The sequence below is a fragment of the Apodemus sylvaticus genome, chromosome 22 (assembly GCF_947179515.1).
Source record: "Apodemus sylvaticus chromosome 22, mApoSyl1.1, whole genome shotgun sequence".
Lineage (NCBI taxonomy): Eukaryota > Metazoa > Chordata > Mammalia > Rodentia > Muridae > Apodemus > Apodemus sylvaticus.
In genome coordinates, this window is record NC_067493.1 from 24,746,006 (window position 1) to 24,766,722 (window position 20,717).

Genomic DNA, 20,717 nt, shown 5'->3' on the forward strand with positions numbered 1-20,717 from the left:
TGGTACACTAGCTGAACTGGGCTTTAGCAAGAGCCCTTGTCTCTGTAGATGAGATGGAGATCCATCAAAGGCATTCACGTCTGATCTCCCCATGCATGTGCAAATAGGTGTGCATGCAACTGCACATGCATATGCCTATGCTCATGGGAACACGCACACACACACACACACATACCTGTATACAAGTGCATCATAGATGTACCACACACATAGAACAAACAAAATCCCCAAATAGGACAATGAAGACGACTGTGAATATCTGAGCGTGTGTCTGGGAGACAGGGACTCTGTGGGTCAGACCTGTCACTTACTGAGCTGAACCTGCTTAGCTCTCCTGTCTCAGTAATGCTTGATTAAGATCCCCAGGGAGGCACCCCTACCTCCTGAACAAAGCTTAGTGCATTTTGTAACTGATAAAGGCCTACCACATGGGCAAGCTGTCTCTGACGCTACCTTTCTTCCTCGTTTAATCTTTACGGCCATTTTGGCACATATTTCTTTTCCAATATAGACTCAATTAAGAGCCTGTCCAGTACTAAATGCCCCTGGGCGAGGCCCTAGTGATGTCTGGAGTGACAAAAGTTCTGGTTTTCTTTATTAGAAGAATTTGACCACATTTTCAAAATGTGCCAGCCTTTGCTGCCCTGTGTATTTACAGCCCAGATTTTCGTGAATTAGTCACGGGAGGTCACCTCTCAACACAAGAGACAACAGGAAAGAGTCCACGTGAAGAGAAAGGATAGATTGCCCTGAATAACCTGTGTCCCTCCATAGTGGGGACAGCCTAAGTCCTTCACAGAAAGGGGCATCTCTTCCACTGACCTCCAGAAGTGCCGCAGAAGGACAATCCAAGCAGATACCTCTGAGCTCTTAAAGCATTTTTTAAAAAACCATGTCCTGCTGCCTTTACCATCACTGCATTTTTCTCTAGGTGTGAACGAGACCTCTGGGCGGGTCCTCCCAGGATTCCCTCAGTAACCTTAATGTCTTGCTTCCTATTTGTGTCTTTGGCTTTTGCATTTGCTGGAATACAGCTGTATTCCCAGCCCTGGAGCCTCTGGAGGGTCAGGGAGGGAGGGAGAAACGGATGGTTTGCACATACTTGCACTGAAGGGGGGGAGGAGGGGGGAGGGTCTGACCCAGTCCTCAGTGTGTGCTTCAAGAGCCATCCCCTCTGCTCAGTGTGACCTCCAGTTCCATCCTTGTGGCTAAGTGCAGCCTTTTAGAACAAAGGCAGGTGACAACGCTGTGGGACATCTCTCTCTTTCTCTTTCTCCATCTACCTCTCCCCCTGCTTGATTTATTTTGGGGGTTGAGTCTGAAGTTATAGCTATCCCTGCTCCTTGAGACTGAGCTCACAGCTGAGGGCCACCATCTGCAGCCAGGCCCTTGCTTACCCAAAGTGGCCTGGTTTGGGGCTTTTTGTTTGTTTTGGTTTTCAGACAGGGTCTCCATGTGTGTCCTGAAACTTGCTATGTAGACTAGACTGGCTTCCAACTCACAGAGACTCCCCTGCCTCTGCCTCCCTAGTGCTGGGATTAAAGGCGTGTGCCCCCATGCCCTCCTTGTTCTTGTTTTTGTTTTGAGTCTATGATTCCTGTCATGAGTCATTATGTGCCTAAGGACAGCTTTCCATTTCTGACCCTTCTGTTTCTACCTCGGGTGTGCTGGGATTACAGGTGCATGCCCCGGTGCAGTGCGGGGGATGGAACCCAGGACTTCACGCATGCTGGGTGAGCACACTCTAACTGAGCCACACACCCAGCCCAAGTGTCACAGTTATCACGAGCAGCTTCCAGTCTACGTGATGTCCCGCTTGGCACTTGGAGAATCTCCTAAGTCTCCAGGCTCCCTCCTCTGCCCATGTTGTCCTTTTACTGCCTTGGATGCCTGATGCCTTCCTTCTCCCTGCAGAGCAGGAAAACTGTCCTTGCAGGATAGAAAACTCCCCCTGAGCATTGCAGAGCCTCCATGTCAACACCATTGAAATCCTATTCCATCCCTCTGGATTTCTGTCTCATTAAGTATTAGCCCCTGACAAGTGCGTCTTACAGACAGTGTATTAACCTTGGCAGGAAAATCACAAAAAGCTGTATTGAAGTCATGGAGTGGAGCATAGCCCACTGTAAATAATACATAAGTCTGGAACAGAAGACGGATTCCTGTGATTAATGATGGAGCTCGCCACTGGGAGATGCCATCGTCAGAGGTCTGCTGCTAAAATCAAAGACCCTCCCAAACTCTCCCTTCTCATCGGGCCGTCCCCCCATTAACCCAAGGAATCATAACCAGTCAGAAAGAAGGAGAACAGTGTGAGCAACCGGAGAGAGGTCCGAGGGTCGTGGGTAGCTCCGCAGCACAGGGTGGCCGTTGTCCCCTTAATCACCACGAGGTCCTCTGGAGGGTGAATGATGGACGTTCGATCTGAAACAACACAAGTCACAGCCGGATGAAGTTAGCAGTGTGTGAGCCTGTGCCCTCGGGGATAATGAATTGGTCATCTGACATCAAAGCCTCCAAACTCTCTCTTATCTTGGCAAAAATGGGTGTAAATGGAAGCACTCATCGATGTTCAGGGAATGGAAAAACAAGCCTTTCTATGTGGCAGCAAAGTCAGCTAACACTCCTAAGTCATTCCTGATCTCCAAACTCCCCAGAACAGAGAGACAAAGACCGTGTGTAAACATTTAGGGAGTCGACTACTGCAGGTTAGAGTCTGGACTCTGGAGTGTCTGTCTCTGTTTTGTGGATGTGTGAGGATCAGAGGTCAATCTCAGGGGTTGCTCCTCTGAAACTGTCTACCTTGTGTTTCTGATGGGGTCTCTGGCCTGGAACTCACCATGAAGTGAGCTCCCAGTAGCTGCCTGCCGCTTACTCCCCATCATAGGATGGCAGGCATGGGCTGTCACCCCTAGATCTTCTATGTAGGTTCTAAGGATCATTCACAGGCCCTCACGCTTGCAGGTTAAGCACTGGACTATCTGAGCTGTCTATCCAGCCCAGAGTCTCGATTCTTAAAACAGGAGTGGATATGGAGGCAGAGACAGGAAGATCCACAAATACAAGGCCAGCATGGGCCATGGAGTGAGCTCATGCCCTGTAAATTACAGGCTAAGTTTAAGAGCAGCCTAGGAAACATGAGACCCTATTTTAAAAGAAAAGGTAAAAGGGGAGCTGGGAATGTGGCTAGGGGGTGGAAGTCCTAGGTTTAATCCCCGATGTTGTAAAGATTACATAGGTAAATAAATAGCAGATAAATATAATTTATATTCTCCGCTAAGCTAATTATTGTTTTAAAAGTTGTCTAGTGTCTACATAGCACCCTGTGACTTTGGAAGTCACTTTTATTTGTGCTGATAGATTTAATCAACAGAGTGAACCTGTGGTGGCTGTCTTCGGTGATTGTAACTCTTGAGAGTGAGCGTGGATGCCCAGGCCCACTGTGAGTCGCCCAGACCCGCACTGATGGTGAGAGACTGCCCCACGTCTGAGGGCCCCAGAACCCACAGCTGCTGCTGCAGATCCCAGCTCCCCACAGTCAGCCACACGCAAGCCTTGGGACCCAGCTCTAGTACCACACACAGAACTAGAACTTGGGAGTTCCAGGGTTTCACTTGGGGCCCAGTGTAGTGACCTGCCAGCTGTGTATCAGGAAAAGTTTCCTGAGTCTTATAGTCTTTGTCTATGAGAGGTCACGTGACTATTACAAACAGCTCTGAGAAACCTGGGGAAGTCTACTGGCACTAAGTTAGCTGGCTTGGTGTCACTTAGCATGGTCCTAACTTTGATTTTCAACAGATCCACAGAAGTTTCTGGAACATGACCTATGGAAAGTCAGACCTCATTTTTTCCTTCTTCACAAGCTTGTGAATGTTAAGCTAACGTTTCCCCACGAATCAGACCTGCCTGACTCCAACCTTCAAACACAGCAAAACCTCCTTTCTAGTACTTCATCAATATTGTAGGTATTTAAACAAGCTTTTGAAAAAAAAAATCCTCTTGATGTTTTGAGAATACTCAATAAAACATTTGTAAAGGGTTATTTGGGGCCGGAGAGATGGCTCAGTGGTTAAGCATGCATATTACTCTTGCAGAGGACTGAGTTCAGTTCCCAGCACCCATATGAGCTGCCCGTAATTCCAGCTTCAAAGAATTGAAAGCCCTCTTCTGGCTTCTGCGGACACCTACGCTCATCTATATACTCTTTCCCAGGTATACATATAATTGAAAAAAAATCTCAAAAATTCCATTAAAAGGGTCATTTATCAAAATGTACAGTGATGGTATGAGAGAATATGCCAGTTATGAGTGGTGTGTGTGTGTGTGTATACACATGTGTGTATGCATGTGTGCATCTTTAGAACTGACTACATCTTCACATATTATTCAAGAGAGTTTGGACCTCCTCTTTCACCGGAGACCCTTACAGAGATTGTCAGTGTGCGCTGGCTTCTTCCGTTTGAAAAATGAGCTGTTAGCAAAGTGGACAGGAGAAGCGAGAGGAAAGAGCACTTATGCACTTGAGGCAGGGGACATTTGGTGTGTGGATTGTCACGTTACAGAAAGCCATCCTTTCTGTACTTCAGGAAGCAGCAACCTACGACTGAGACTGCCAAAAGCTGGAGGAAGGAAGGATGTCCCCACTGTTCGCTTCTACTTACAACAAGAAGCATCCCTGTTTAATGTAGCTGCACATCAGATGGTATAGGAAAATACTTCCTGTTGTGTGTGCACACCTGTTCATGTGTGTGTGCATGCGTGTGCACATGTATATGTGTATATGTGCATGTGGAGGCCAGAGGTCACGAGACAGTCTCTTGTTGTACCTGGAGATGTACCCAGAGATGTACAAGATGAGGCTGGCTGCCCACTGAGCCCCCACATCCTCCTGTCTTTGCTTCTATGGCACTGGGGCTAGTAGTATATGCCTGATTTTATGTGGGTGCTGGGGATCAAACTCATAATTGCAGACCACACATCTTATTGATGGAGCAATCTCCTTAGTCTTCTAAATACTTTCTTTAGGATATCAATGATTAATTCAATTTTCCTATAAAATTAATCAAAACATTACTTTAGCTATTCCAGCCAACCGGCTATAATAAGTCTACTGATTTTAAAAAGTCGATCTGTCACAGCTCTTGAAATAGCCCCAGTGAATCTCTGGATACATCTCCTAATTATTCTTTCAGAAACAGAAAATTTAATTACTCAACAGATTTCTATAAATTAGTTGTAAAAATAATCACTTTCATTGAATTAAGTGAGAAAACATCTACGGGGGTATTGATATCCCTGGGACACAGATCATGCAGAGACAAGAGCGGGATTCACAGTGGGTTCTCAGGGAATGGTCCTTACTCCACACGGTGAGCGAGGCGGAGGCGTTCACGGAGGCCTCCGTGTTGGCTGCATAGCAGGTGTAGTTACCAGCATCCTGGATGAAGACAGGGGTGATCCTCAGTCCTCCGGATTCCAGCAGCATGAACCTAGGAATCCGGACAGAGCCACTGGCCAGAATGTGGTCCCCTGCAGAGCAGACGAGAGGAACTTTAGAGGACAGCCTGGGGCAGGGAAGGCAAGGGAGAGAGGGCGGGTGGGAGGGCAGAAGGCAGCTGGGAGGGGAATACTCCTGGATGCAAAATGGCCGAAGCGGGTTTCCCATCATCACTGGGGATCATGAACACCAGGAACATGCTAGTTGCCTGGCACTATGAGGTTCTTTAAACAGATTCTGATCCGTGTATGAAATCCTTGCCTTTGGGTGTCTGCTTCTCCTGTTTACCTCACCTCCAGGGCTTAATATCTTCCGGAGTCCAGCGGGCAGACAGCCCTCGCTGAGGGCTCATGTAGAGGGCAGCCATATGTACACAGTGATTACTACTGTTTAACTCACACTGACTTTGCTTACTTAAAAAAAAATTTTTTTGTGTGTATGGCAGTGGTTTTCAACCTTCCAAATGCTGTGACCCTTTAATACTGTTGTGGTGACCCTCAACTATAAAATTATTTTTTGTTACTACTTCATAACTGTAATTTTGTTAGTTATAAATAATAATGTAAAGATCTGTGTTTCCTGTTGGTGCCAAGTCCTTATAAAGGATCATTTGATTACCCAAGGGGGTCGCGACCCACAGGTTAAGAACCACTGGTGTACGGGTTGCATGTGGATGCTTTTGTGTGTGTATATGCACAGGTCCACATGTAAATGGTGTGCACATATGTAGAGGCTGTCTCTTTTTTGTTTTTGAAACAAGGTTTATGGCTAAGAACTGGAGCTCACGGATTGGGTCACAAGCCCCCAGGATCTCCTGTCTCTACCTCTCCTGTTCCAGGATGACAGATAAAGCTTTGCACAGGTACCCCTGGTACCCAGGCATGCTAGGGACTGAACTCATGTCTTCATGCTTATGTCCCAAACACTTTACTGTCTGAAGCATTTCTCCAGTGCCCAGGTTTTCTATAAGTCTGGGCTCATCCGTCTCACTCACACTGCACCCTGGCATCTGGTTCCCATCAGAGGTATTGAATAAATGTTACTCAGTCTTCCCCTAGTGACTGAGAAAAGTGTGGACAACATCCCGTGTTTTCCACAGCAGCCATGTGGCTGCAGAGCCACCTGCCTCTCTTCCATGTGATGGCGGGTTTGGGAGCCCCGGACACCTCACACCTCAGGACAGCCGTCATCCCATCAGTAACTGTAGTGTCCACTGGACGCTGGGTGAAGGCAGGAGCAATATCTATAGGTAAGTAGAGAGGAAACAGTGAGCGATGGGGCCACCTCTGAGAAGCCTGCCTGGGAGTCACACAGAACATGCAGGACCAATCAGAGGGAAGGATACTAATCAAACCAGAACTTGTAGGACCAATCGGAGGAAAGGATACTACATCAAAACCAGTAATCCTTCTGGAGTGGCTCCAACCCTGTGCTACTGATCTCCAGGTTCACCTGTCAGTGTTTAAGGGCTACAGGGAAGTGGAAGTCCCGTGTGAAGTTCCAGGAAGCATGTTTATCTACAGAAACCAACTGTCTTTGTCCTCTAGGTGACAGACAGGCTGTACCAACTACAGGAGGACACAGCCACATTTCCCGGGGGCATTCTGAAAGCTGCAACACATGTTTAAGGACTCCTGTTCCATGCTGTGGCTTCTTTTTATTAGTGGGGACAGGCAGGCAGTGTGAGGGCCGCGCAATCCTGCATAAAAGGAATACGACAGGGGCATGCTGGGCTAGAATGCAACCCGTGTACCAGTGTTTTCCAGACTAGACACCTGCTTCTTTTCTATAAGACAGGGGAAGTTGGTGGAGGTGGTGGCGGTGATGATTCAGATCATACACTCCTTCACCTCCTGCACAGGCATCATTCTGTGCTATGTAGCTGTGGTATAGACCATGCCCCTTAAAGTCTACAACATCTATTACCAGACCCCTCAAAGAAAAAGCATGCACGCGAGCACACACACACACACACACACACACACACACACACAATCTGGTCATCTCTGCCTCAGAACACCCTGGCCACTCACACTGCACCCTGGCAGATTTTAAGGTAGATTTTAAATAATTCTAATGGATGCAAATTCAGTTTCTGGTGTCAAAACACAATATTATTTCTACTGCTTAGAGCAAGATAGGTTTCCAGTGCTCTGGTGTGGAGGACAAATGTTAACTCCTGGCAAGGGGGAGGGGGGGTCAAGGACAGTGACTTCCCAGTTTACCAAAACACACACATGCATTTTAGGAACTTGGCCATCTCTTCACATACTACAGGGAGCCCCAGTGCCATGCACACATGCACGCACATAAACACACACACACACACACACACACACACACACACACTCACTCACACATGGCCACATTCTCCAGTGGCACTCACATCTGCAATATCAGCACTTTGCCTCTAAAAGGGCAAACGTGAAAGGTGCAATTCTGTAACCGCTAAATTCCATTTCATTTCAGAAGAACAATGTTACAGCTGCGGGAGATTAGAAAGAAAACCCGCAGATACAGTGAGAACCTGTACTTTTATTTTATTTTTTCAAAGACAGGGTGCTATGGTATTTCCGCTAATGGGATAATAAAAGAAGCCCACAAAAGAACTATAATTGTTCAATAAAACTAAAGTAGAGAATGAAATTTTTTTTAATGGAGAAAAAAAAGATCAAAAGGAAAAGATTAGCAGTACACTATATACTCAATAGTCTTTTTGATTCTGTCCAGAGGGAGAGAAAATGGAAATATTTTTCTACTTGTCTAAAAAGGGAGGTTTTTTTTTTTTTTTTTTTTTTTTTTGACAACTCAGCCTCTAAGAGCAAGGCTCGAGGGTGTGCCTAGGGCGTGGCTCTCCTCTCACCACTCATCCATCACAGGACTCTGTCCTTTCACCTCAGGAGCTGACAGGATGCTACCACTTTGTGTGTGGGCGGAGGAGGCAGCTCTATGTGACCTGAAGGCTGGCCATGCTGTTACTTACTGGTCACATCCAGGTAAGTGTGAGTCTGGATCTCCCCTCCTTCATTACTGGCAAAGCACTGGAAGATTCCGGAGTCTTCTGGACTGAGCTTCTGAATGTGCAGGCCTCCACTGGGGAGAACTTTATACCTAGGCCTCTGGAGCTTGCTGAGGGGGATAGCATCTTTGTACCACTGGAGGGTGGGAAGAGGAACCCCTGGACAGGAACAGAGAGGAACATGATTGCACTCCAGGAGGTCTCTGTAGGCAGGTAAAGACCAAATGTCTTCTGAAGCAATCTTCTTGTACCACATCCCATCTATTGGGGACACACCCCTCACCTTACATGAAGAAACCCACACTGAGAGGTCTGAAGAGGAAGAAGGAATAAGCAAGGGCCAGGGGTCCTCCCCCCTTTCACCTTAGGGGCCTGGGCTTCCACTCATTTAGAAAGATTTCAACTTTAACTATCCTTGAATTTAGGACAGCATTGATGTCTCTGATTCTGTCCCTGCTCAGAAGTCTGGTCCAGGGTCACCGGGAGCTTCTAGATTGGGTGGACCCACGCGGGAAGAACCTACCCTTAATGTGGGTGGCACCATTGCATGGGCTGGGGCCCTTAACTGAACACCAATGAGGAAGTGAGCTGAACACCAGCATAGACCTCTCTCCACTTCTCGACTATGCCTACAGTATGACCATCAATCAGTTCCTGATGCCCTCCATCCCTGCCATGGTGGACTGAACTCTCATGCTGTTACTTAGTCACAGCAATGAAACAAGTCGCTAATATAATGGGAAAGTTCATAACATGACTTCAGAGGCTATGAGCTTGTGGGCACTGAAAAACTTGCTTTGTCCCTAAGATCCTTATGATGACAGGAAATGGGGGTGCAGGAGGCCCTGTACCTGTCCCCCAAGGGCTGAGTAAGCTGACAACATGGCGGGATACTAGACTAGAGGACTAGAGGACCAGACAGGCTCAGAACCCAGATCCCTGCCTAGTTTCCCTTTCCTTTGTGTGGTATCTCAGTGAGAAACAAGGCCTGGCTTCCATGGTGGGCATAACGACAGGCTTACATAACCTAGGTGGTCTGTGGAGGGGACCGCCTGCAGTCTAAGCAGCATGAGTAGACTTCTGAAGCCTTTCTTTGCCATGGTGGTAGCAGTTCACATAGCCCAGGGCTGGTGGACAACAGCAGTTCAGTGCCTGGGGCAACCCAATCTTGAGTAGGGAGCTTTTAGGTCCTTCCTGAAATCCAAGAGGACCACACCCACCCAGAAAGCAAGAGCTCTCCAGAGAACCAGCCCAAACCCATATGACAGAACAAACTCCAGAAATGCATGGGCATGGGAACCCGGGAGATGCAAAGAGTTAGTTCTAGGTGCCTTTATTCCTCAGTTTCCTTAGATAAACAAATTTTGTTGTTGCTGTTGTTGGTTCTGAGACAAATCTTGCTACACAGTCAGGCTGGCCTCCCTGCTTCTGCCTCCTATGTGCTGGGATTACAGGCACGTGCCTCCAGGCCTGGCATAATAAAATGGATTAAAGTTTTAAAGAGCACATTTTGCCAGGATTCTTCGAGGCTTACTCAGACCTCTGACTGGATCTCAGTGTACGTGGGTGTAGAAGGCCCCTTTGAATGAATAGAGCTGATGCCGGGAGCATTTCCAGATGATGTGTTCTTAGGCAGCCCTTTCCCTTAATTACGTTTCCTGTCACCTCTCATTAAATCAGGACAACTTTTTAAAATCCATTTCAAGGTAAAAGCATATGCAGTTCATGTAAAATCTCGTAATGGTGATTACATGATGTAGCTCTCACCGGGTACCCATCCACCCCCACCTCCCGTGCGGTTTGTCTCATCGCCAGAGTTAAGGGAAAGCTGTAAATCACATGATGGTAAAGCAGTGTGGGGAAGACCTGTTCAATACACATTTACAAGTCTGTGCTTAACAGTTTACCCTGCAGGAATTATGCGCAGAAGAGAGCCTTCTCCTGTCAGAGGGAGAATGTCGAGATTGTCATTTATTGAAAAATAATAGTACACGGGAGAGTGGGCGTGTTCCTATTAGGGGCAATTTAATGTCAAGTGGGAACCATAAGCCCCGCAGTAGAAGAGCGTGCACTCATTTCTTTCTTTCTTTCTTTCTTTCTTTCTTTCTTTCTTTCTTTCTTTCTTTCTTTCTTTCTTTCTTTCTTCCTTCCTTCCTTCCTTCCTTCCTTCCTTCCTTCCTTCCTTCCTTCCTTCCTTTCCTTCCTTCCTTCCTTCCTTCCTTTCTTTCTTCTTTTTTTTTTTTTTTTTTTTTTTTTTTTTTTGGTTTTTTTTGAGACAGGGTTTCTCTGTATAGCCATGGCTGTCCTGGAACTCACTCTGTAGACCAGGCTGGCCTCGAACTCAGAAATCCACCTGCCTCTGCCTCCCAAGTGTTGGGATTAAAGGCGTGCACCACCGCCTGGCAACGTGTACTCATTTCTGAACTATAGACTTCGCCTAGCTTCTCGTCCTCAGAGCTACACTTTAGAGGCTGCTACACTAGAGGGAAGAGGACAAGGCCACCACAGTATGAAGTGTCCCCACTCAGCATCTGCCCCACCCCCTCCTGTCCTGCTCTAACGGCTGCATTAATAGAGTGTGGCTGAGAACAGAAACAGTGTGCTTAGAGAGTGACCAGGATGAGGCGACCAGGAATGGGGACCAGAGTCCACAAGTCCTCTGCTAAAGAGTGGGTCTGATGAAAATCACTGGAAGGGACTTCTGGTCAGAGGCAACTGTGTTTACCAAGAGCTGCTGGGAGCTCCATAGTTCCCATTTCTGGACTGAAGGGTGGGGCTGGTTGAATACAGGGAGGTAATTCTGCTTAGTCTCGCAGGGGTATCTAAGTGTCGTGCCAGGCACTTGGGCTGGGGCACATGGCCACAGACTGGGTTTTGGACTTGTGCTGCATTGCTGAATGGGCCCAGGCCTTGGTGAGCAGCTTCTTTCTACATGCCAGACACTGCTTGGTGACAATTTTCCAATACGTAACTTATTTCATCCTGAAGGCTCTGAGCACAACCCCTAACCGTGCTTTCTCTGATGAAAGATGTCAACTGTGTGTAGAGAGATAACATCTCTCTCGAGAAACTAGAACGCTCACTAAACTGGTAGTGTGGGAAATAGGTCAGCCTGGTCCATTTTTCAGTATGAGGTGCCTTTAAGGCTCATCGGAGAGCCAGAGACAAGCAGGAGGCACAAGTCCCCTGTCCTCCCTAGTTAGCTGCCGGTATCTGCTTGTCCAGGTGCTCCCAGTTCATGCTAGGGTAGAAAAGTCACAGGCAGTCAGTCAGCCAAGGCTCAGAAAATGAGGGAGTCTCCAGCCCTAGGACATCCATTAAATAAAAGCTTTTTATCCTGAACCAATTGGACGGGGGAATTTAGGACATTTCTTTTCTTGCTGCCTTTTCTATAGGCTGATGCCAGACTTAGCAAGATCATAAAATAAACTGTTTCACACTGGCTACTCTGGCTCTCCAGCACTCTCAATAGGAAGTGGGGGAGGGGTCACTGTTTCCTACAAAAGCAAAGCTTCCCTTCCAGCATTCAGTGAGAGGAGGAAAGCCATTTTTATGATGCCAGATGTAGACAGGAGAAGAGCCTTTTTATCTGTACAGGTCTTGGTAAAGTATGTATGAATATGTGTGTGTGTGTGTGTGTGTGTGTGTGTACAGGGTAGGAGGGGCAGCATTCTTTACAGCGAGCCACATGGAGGAAGACACAATGACTTGTGGATTGTGGAGCGTGAGAGCTGCCTCAGAGCTCAAAGGGCAAAGAAGTAGGAAAAGTTCCTGTTCAAAATAATTAATAATGGGGCCTAGGATATACCTCAATACCTCAGCTGGAAGAATGCTTGCCTAGCATGTACAAGCCCCACGTTCCATTCCCAGGACTGCATAAGCCATGCTTGGTAGCTCACACCTATAACCCCCGCACTCAGAGGTGGCTACAGGCAGCTCACGGAAGGGCTCAAAGTCAGCCCTGGCCACATAGCATGTCTGAAGCCAGCCTGGGTTCTATAAGAGCCTATCTTTAAAAGTTAATGAACTAATTAGTAATAATAATAAAAAGAACTCTCTTTTTCTTGAAGAAGAATGGGGGTCCCTTAGTCCTCATCATCTGGTAGATGAGAGTGATGGTCTTAGGCCTACATACTCTGGGGAACCCAGACCCTGAGGGAGTCACAGGATCTTCTGAGTCCTCGGTCTCTTGGGCAGACAAGGGGTAAGAGCTCTCTTCACTTCTTCCTCTCTTGAGGGTAAGTAGATATTACATCGTGCCACCCCTGGGCTGTGCTACAGACAAACAAGGAAGCAGGATCTTCACAGGGGATGGCGTCCTTCAGCAAGGTCACAGGCTGGTTCCTGAGTCCCATTGTCCTGTATTCCCAAACTTCATGTTCTCTGTCCCCCCAGGACTTAAAGGCTACTCTGTAAAGTCACGGTCATTGACCACGGGTCCCCATCTGGGACTTCCCGTACTCACCCATGGCTCGACACGGGATGTCCACGGTTTCTTCCACTTCCCCTAAAATCCGACTCTCTGGCTCAGCGGTGAAATATGGCGGCTCTTTAACAAGGAGAAGAAAACAACCCCTAAGTTAAGGTGTGTCTTAGTCTTAAAGTGAAATGTCCTCTATAGGGTCACTCTCGGTTCCCAGATGGCGGCACTGTGGAGGAAGGCTGGGAACTTCTGAGAGAGGGGGCCACTGGGGGACAAGAGCACATGGGGCAGGTCTTGAGGCTCAGTAGCCAGACCCCATGCTCTGTTTACTCTCAGCCTCCAGAGAGTGGGTGCAATGTACAGCACCCAGCCTTCCGCTCCAGCCACCGTGGCTTCCCTGCCTGTCCCTGCTGGAACTGTGGGCAACACAAACCCTTTCTGCCTTCAGTCGCTTTTGTGAGAAAGTAACTAACACAAGAAGGATGACAAGGACCAACCACACACACACACACACACACACACACACACACACACACACATCTCTCTCTCCCCCCTCCTTCCCTCCCTCTCTCTGTGTGTCTCTTGGCGCTTGCTCTCCCCCTCTGTGCTATGTGTGTGTGTATACATATGTGTGTGTCTCTTTGTGTGTCTGTGTGTGTTTGTATGTGTGTCTCTGTGTCTCTGCATGTGTGTCTATATGTGTCTGTTTGTCTGTGTGTGTCTATATATGTGTGTATGTGTCTGTGTGTGTGCCTATGTGTGTCTGCATGTGTGTGTGTCTGTATGTGTCTATGTATGTGTGCCTGTGTGTGTATATGTCTGTGTGTCTGTGTCTATGTGACTGCATGTATGTCTGTGTCTATGTGTGTCTGCATGTGTGTGTCTGTATGTGTCTATGTGTGTGTATCTGTGCATGTCTGTGTATGTGTCTGTGTGTATGTGTGTGTCTGTGTCTGTGTGCCTGTGTGTGTAGGCCGGACATCAATATCAGGTGTTTTCTTCAGTCGCTCTTCACCTTATTTTTTGAGACATCTTCTATCACAGACTTTGAAGTTCAGCTATTTGCCTAGACTGGAATCCTCCTGTCTCACCCTCCTCTACCCTAGCACCAAGATTACTGACGCACACTTCCATACCTAGCTTCTCTGAGTGCTGGGGGCCTGGACTCAGGTCCTCATGTACATGTAGCAAGTACTTTATTGACTGAGCCACCTCCCCAGTCCCCAGTCTGAGCTCTCAGGATTGTTCTAACTACATCATCGTTAGTCACCATCACGCTCACAAACTCAAAGTCGGGGAGCAGCAGGCAAAGGCGATTTATATTCCAAGGTTTCAGAAAGCAAGTTACCACTCAGGGCGACGGCTACTTCTCAGTTTATGGGCTTGGAATCATGGAATATCTTAATTCACATTTTAGAAAGGGCATCCCAAGAGCTTCATAAAGGTATATTTACAGCACAGTACTTTATAGGCTAGTTTGTTTCCATATCTAAACTAAACACCACCGTGAGGCACGTTGAATAGCCCTGTAACAAGGGGCCAGGTCTGTATCACAGAACAGCGCAGCCTATTAACTTTTTTTTTAAGTCTTAGCTGTTCTCCTCTGAAACGTAAATTTAATACTTCGATGGAATGCAAAATAATAGTGGGGGTGGTGGTGAGGCAGAGACTCTCATCTATCCTTGGCAGGGAGGGAAACTCCCAGGCACTTCTATTCTCTAGCCTCCCCCCTTGCTGCATAGGGAAGAGGAAATGGTGGCAGCATTAGACAATGAGTTTCCTTGGAGAGTAAATTGCAACACTTCCCCCAGTTTATTCAGCAGAATCCAGCAGAAGCATGGCCATGCTCAGGAGCATTAAGGAGGCAGTGATGCTTCATTATCACGATGACAAAGGCTCTTGTGCTAGCTTTCTGCATGATAATTAATTTCTGGAGACATCTTCTTTTTATTGTAATAGTGTTAAATGTAGATAATAAGGCTTGGTGTGTCTCCTATATTGAATATATCTTAAGAAAATACCAACCTATATATACACACACCACTGTGTACACATACATACACACATGTATATATATATATATATATATATATACATATATATGTATTTATACATACATACATACATACATACATACATACAAACCAGGGTGGGACCTAAAGAAGGGAATGGAGATGAAAACATGAGTTCCAAGAAGAAAGGGCTGAAGGTTTCTGAATGGGCAGAAAGTGGGGTATCAGCTCTGCAATTACCTGGGCCTCTCGAGCAGGAGCCCTGCCCCAACTACCCACGTGCCTCATGGAGCTGGCGGTGGATTCACTAGACAGAAGCATAAGCCTCTGATACTGGTTTTGTGTGTATAGACTGGGCCCAGAGACGAGCTGTAAAGATTTGAAGTCTTCCCTTTCCTAGCCGGTCTTTGCACACAGATACTCCCTGCTCAGCCGTGTCTCTCTAATCAATAGTAACGCTAGCAGCACTATTTATGTTCCAACTCTACAGCGGTACAGCCTGTCAAGGACCTTACGCACAGGTCACGGCCCGTATTCATCAGAGGATGCTAAATTCAATAGCTACCATCGTGCTCTGATTAAAGGGATGTGAGGGCAAAAGGGGAAAAATTAAGTTAAATATCAACATTTGCTCATGATTAATTACAGTTTCCATTTCCTCAGTCAAACATTCTATTTTTAGATAACTGCAAAGTCTCAGGCAGTTGTAAGTCATAATGCAGGAAAGGCCCATATATCCTTTCCTTGGTTTACCCTGTGGAACTCTGTCCTCTTAGGATAATGACTATAACCATCTTTATCAAAGCCCTTGTGACTTCCCCAGGAGACCCTCACGTGCCTGTTGACATTCCCTTGTAGAAGGAGTCCTTAGACTCTTATCTGAGATTTCAGCCACACCCTCCTGTACCTTCCAACTCACTGTATATAATTCTTCCCCAGATAAAAATGGTTGAGGGAGGGGCCAGAGTGCAGACCAGGTGGAACGTGAATGGAAGTGGGGACTCTGTTTGTGTGACCCATGGGAGTTGCCATCCACAACAGCATGCTTTTTGGTGAGGTGGTTACTTTGGGGCTAACTGCTTCTCTAAGTGACCCCTCACCAGTGCCCTACAAGTAACCTGGAAACTCACTAGTTCATTGAACTAGATTTTGTTGTAGTGTTGCCTTGGGGTATAGATCTTGTTTACATCTTCTTGGATCATTCTGCGTAATTCCCTTGAAATATGTCCAAAGGGAGATACACTCGGGAGCATACACCAGTCCTGAGGATGCCCAGACACACTCGGGAACATACACCAGTCCTGAGGATGCCCAGACACACTCGGGAGCATACACCAGTCCTGAGGAGTCCCAGCAGCTCCAGGGCCATGGTATGGTGGTTTGAATAGAAACATCCCACCCTTGGTCTCCATTTGATGGAACTGTTCGGGAAGGATTAAGAGGTGTGGCCTTGTTAGCGGAGGTGGGTCCCTGAGGGCAGGCTTTGAGGTTTCCAAAGCCTCCCCTCACCTCCAGTTGGCTCTCTCTCTGCCTTGTGTTTTTGGATGGGATGTAGCTCGAGATACTCCTCCCGTGCTATGGCTACCTGCTACCACATTCCCTGCCGTGATGAGCATTGACTTTTCCTCTGAAATTGTAAGCCCTGCAATAAATTCTTTTTTTTTAAATCTAATAAGTTGTCTTGGTTGTGGTGTCTTATCATGGCAATAAAAAATTTACTGAGCAGCCCAGATGCTATTTATAGTCTTAGGTTCTGAGGAGTACACAGTGGCACATGACTGAGGATGGAGACAGTGAGTCCACACCATGTTCCTGGGGGTGGGCATGCATGAAGGGATGCCACTCACCCCACGCAGAGGCCAGGCGGGTGTGGTGCACAGCACACAGTCAGGTACACGCTCCACCTCCCTACTTCACAGCACCCCCCTCAGCCATGTGAGGAAGGGCGGCCTAGAGGCACCAGGAAACTTTGTGACCTTTAGAGATACCTGTTACAGCTCGCTCCTGGAAGATTCCAGGTAGGTGGGGTAGGTCTGGCGAGGCTAGGTGTCAGAGCTGCCACAGTGGTGTGGCCTGACTCACGGAGCCTCTTGCCTGCCACACGTGAGCCACAGTTTCTCTTTGTGGGTCCTTCATGCCAATCCAATCTAATGGAAGCTCTTGAGGGTCTTGCTTGTTTCCCCACTGTCCACAGGAGGAGGACAGTAGGCACTTACTAGGTCTTCAGCCGTGGGGACTTCTGGCTGAGCCTCAGAGATACCCTGAGGATAGTCATCTAAGGCATGTGCCTTTTAACCACTTGATCTTCCAAGGGCAACTGGGTGAGTCTGTCTGTGTCTTGGCAAATGAGATAGAGAGAGAGAGAGAGAGAGAGAGAGCCAGAGCCCAGTTGGCACAGGTCTACACTGGACTGTTAAATATCGACCACAGCTGCAGTCAATAGAACCAAGGATAGAAACGGGCACTTCACCAAGGATAGAAATGGGCACTTCCATCTTTAGAAATAAGATGAAGACATCCGAAGAGTCTCTTGCCCTGGGTGAAATCAGAGCTCAAACAAAGCCAGCACGGGTTGAATGTCCTCCAGATGGCCCAGCTGCAGTATCAGAACCAGAGCAGGGTCCCTCTAAGTCGTCCCAAACTGGAGCCTTGACTGAAGGGGCTCAGAGCAGAGGCGCTGGCTTGCAGAACAGCCTCAGCAGGGGTGGTTAATGTATACCCAGCCCATGTTGTACAGCCCTCAGGCTTGGTGGTGGGTCCAGACTGAGCCCCAGGCCGTTCTGATCAATACATTTCCTACAGGGTTCCCTGCCCTCTAGCATCCCAGCTCTGCCGCTATGCTGCGCCTTTGGCTGCAGTCACTGTCCACATTGGGTGTCTTATAAACTGTAATGAGCAGAATGGTCCCCGAGGATGTCTACACAGATCCTCTGGGACCTGTGTGCTCTATATGTGACATGATGAGCTCTGTAGGTGGGATAAAGGTCATCGACATTAAAATGGAGAGAGTGGGAGAGGAGGGTTAGCTGAGTGGCTGGGTCTAATGGCAGGAGCCCAGACAGTGGAGAACTTTCTCCGTGAGGAAGCAGGAGAGGCAAGAGGCAGGGCAGAGATGCGAAGATGGAAAAACTGGAGGAAGGGACCAGAAAGAAGGAAAGTGGTGAGGAAAAGGGAGAAGGGAAGGAAGAAAGGAAGGAAGAGAGAAAGGAGGGGGAAAGACAGATGGTGGGAAGGAGGGGTGGGAAGGGAAGGATGGATGGGAGGGGCAGGAGGAGGAATTGAGTGGAGAGGGAGGGAATGATGGGAGAGAGGGACATAGACACACACTAGGCTGCAGAATGGCTCCTCATCTGTGACACTGTACCCGCCGCTACGAGTGGCTTCGTTTTAAAATTAGAATTTTGGAATTTTCGAGTGATTTGTGTTGAGTGAGTTAGAATAGCTTTGCAGGAAACAGACAGAGTTCTCTGTATTGGCTGTTGTGTTGGTCAGTCTTCATTGTCTGCTTGATTGGATTAATAAACACCATGGAACCACACCCCTGGGAGTGTCTTAGGATGTTTCCAGAAAGGTTTAACTGCGGAGAGAAGATTGCCCTCCCCCAGTGTGAGCGGCACTGGTCGGTCCGTGGGCTTCGGGCTGCGGGCTGCGGGCTGCGGGCTGCGGGCTGCGGGCTGCGGGCTGCGGGCTAGGTTTGGTTTTCAGCACAAAGTGAACTGAGCACCAGAGTTCCTCTCTTTCTGCTTGCCGACTGAGGATGCAGCATGACCCGCTGCCCTATGCTCTTGTTGCTGGGCTTTCCCCACCAGGACAGGCCTTCCAAGTGTGAGCAAAAGAAATAACCAGTCCTTCCTAAGTTACCTTGCTCGGTTATTTTTGCCACAACAATAAGAAACCAATACAGCCACTCTCTGTTCCTAGGACCAGGGTGGGTGTGAAGGAGCTCTGTGCACACTGTGCACATTGGCAGGAGTGGGCACCGAACAGCTGTGGCTCCCGCAAGACATGCCGAATCTGTCAGTCAGGAGGAAAAGATGCCCAACGGTCCCCCACAGTGATCCGAGATGCTATAATTGGTGAGAGCCACTGGCCCAGTTTTATTTCTGTCGCTGTGATAAAACACCCTGATAAAAAGCAACTTAGGGGAGACAGGGTTTATTTTAGCCCACACTTGCAGGTTGCGGTCCACCATAGCAGAGAAGAACGGATGGCTGGAGGCTTATACAGCCGGTTACGCCATAGCTCCGGTCAGGAGCAGAGACCACAACCGCATGCATGCTTAGCACTTAGCTTGCTTCCACCGCAGTCCAGGGCCCAAAGTCGAGGATGGCACTGCTGGCTTCAGGATGGGTCTTCTTACATCAGTTAACCTAAGACAGTCCCTGACAGGCATGCCACAGGCCAACCTGACCTAGACAGTCCCTCACTGACACTCCTTCCAGATGTGTCACAGTGGCAGTTGAAGCCAACTGTCACAGTTACCATCTTTCATTCTACCCTGACCAAGGTTTCATTCTATACCTCCAAGGGTGGCAAGAGCATCGTGGCTTTTAGTGTGAAAAGAGCATGACATATACTCACAGATGTGACACATACACTCATTGATATGACATATACACTCACTAGCCAGCACAGTGCAACACGTGCCACGGCGCTCATGCTAATGGCACGTGAGGCCATTCTCTCAGCACTTCTAAGGTGAGCTTGCTTTCTTGACTCTCCCTTGTTTCAGACAGTTGCCTTATCTACTACCTCTCCAAGGCAGGGATCGGAACCAAGGCCGAGAATACCAAAGACACTCATAAAAGCGCAGTGACCAGGTACCCATGCAGTCAGACGTGAACCCTAAAACCTATGCTTAGATCTCCCTGACACAGACATTGCTATCACATGCCAATTGCTACAGAGCGCAGCTGAGACTCTTGCACAGTGACTTCTGGGAGATGCTCAAGGGACACCTAGTCTCATTGACAGGTAAGCTTGCCAGAAGCTAAAGGATGGATATTCAAGGTCAGTCACAGACAGCTGCTCACAGCCTGAGGGGACCCATCCGGGGTTTGCCTCCAACAAAGCTGGCCCCAGACACTAGATGCAGAGGCAGAGGCTGTGCTTGGGAGATGGCTGAACTGCTTCAGAAGCACGAAGTATGAGGCAAGGCCCATTGTAGGCTCTGGGCAATCTCCAGCATCGAACTGCAGGGGCAGCAGCAAAGCTCACAGTCTGTCAGAAGGCCCAGGGGGGAGCTCTTCCTCAGGGGCAGCACCAGCATGTCCCACCCACCATGGTGGGCGAAGTTGGTTCCTGTGCCTGGAAGATGCCACCAAGAAAGAGAAGGCAGTGGCAGAGCAGGAAGCCCTACACCATAGGGAGGCAGGGCCACATTACACATTAGCCTCTGGGTGTCAGAGCAATGGCCCTGAGTCTGGCCAGCAGGGAGATGTCACAGCAGAGGTCAGGAGGAAAGGAGGCCAGTCACTGGGACAGCAGGACCACTGAGCAGTGAGGAGGTTGGGGAACAGGCCTCAGGGCTCTGTAGGGTGGACGCCAGGCACCTGCTCGTGATCAGAGCTTGGAGTCTGTTTAGACTCCAGGAATCGAACAATTCAGCTGGAAGCTGACAGGCAGGGCAAACAGCCACCGCCACCGTCTCATCTCATCACTGTGAAATATCCATAATTGGAAGGCGATTCCTTTTGCTTCCATTCCTCTGCATGCTCATAGCAACAGCTCTCTGCCCAGCTCTGCTGGTGACAGTCCGGGAGATTG

General features: G+C 48.3%; 1 protein-coding gene across 1 annotated transcript in view; it reads right to left on the reverse strand.

Annotated features, from left to right (window-relative positions):
* Sdk1 (sidekick cell adhesion molecule 1) overlaps positions 1–20,717 on the reverse strand; it is a 1,012,579-nt gene that overhangs the window by 251,503 nt on the left and 740,359 nt on the right. Inside the window, exons 8-12 of the mRNA XM_052168081.1 lie at positions 12,982–13,065; positions 8,481–8,675; positions 6,624–6,740; positions 5,362–5,529; positions 2,322–2,424 (exon numbers count right to left, since the gene is read on the reverse strand). Coding sequence (XP_052024041.1) covers positions 2,322–2,424; positions 5,362–5,529; positions 6,624–6,740; positions 8,481–8,675; positions 12,982–13,065 — 667 coding nt within the window. The remainder of the gene's footprint in view (positions 1–2,321; positions 2,425–5,361; positions 5,530–6,623; positions 6,741–8,480; positions 8,676–12,981; positions 13,066–20,717) is intronic.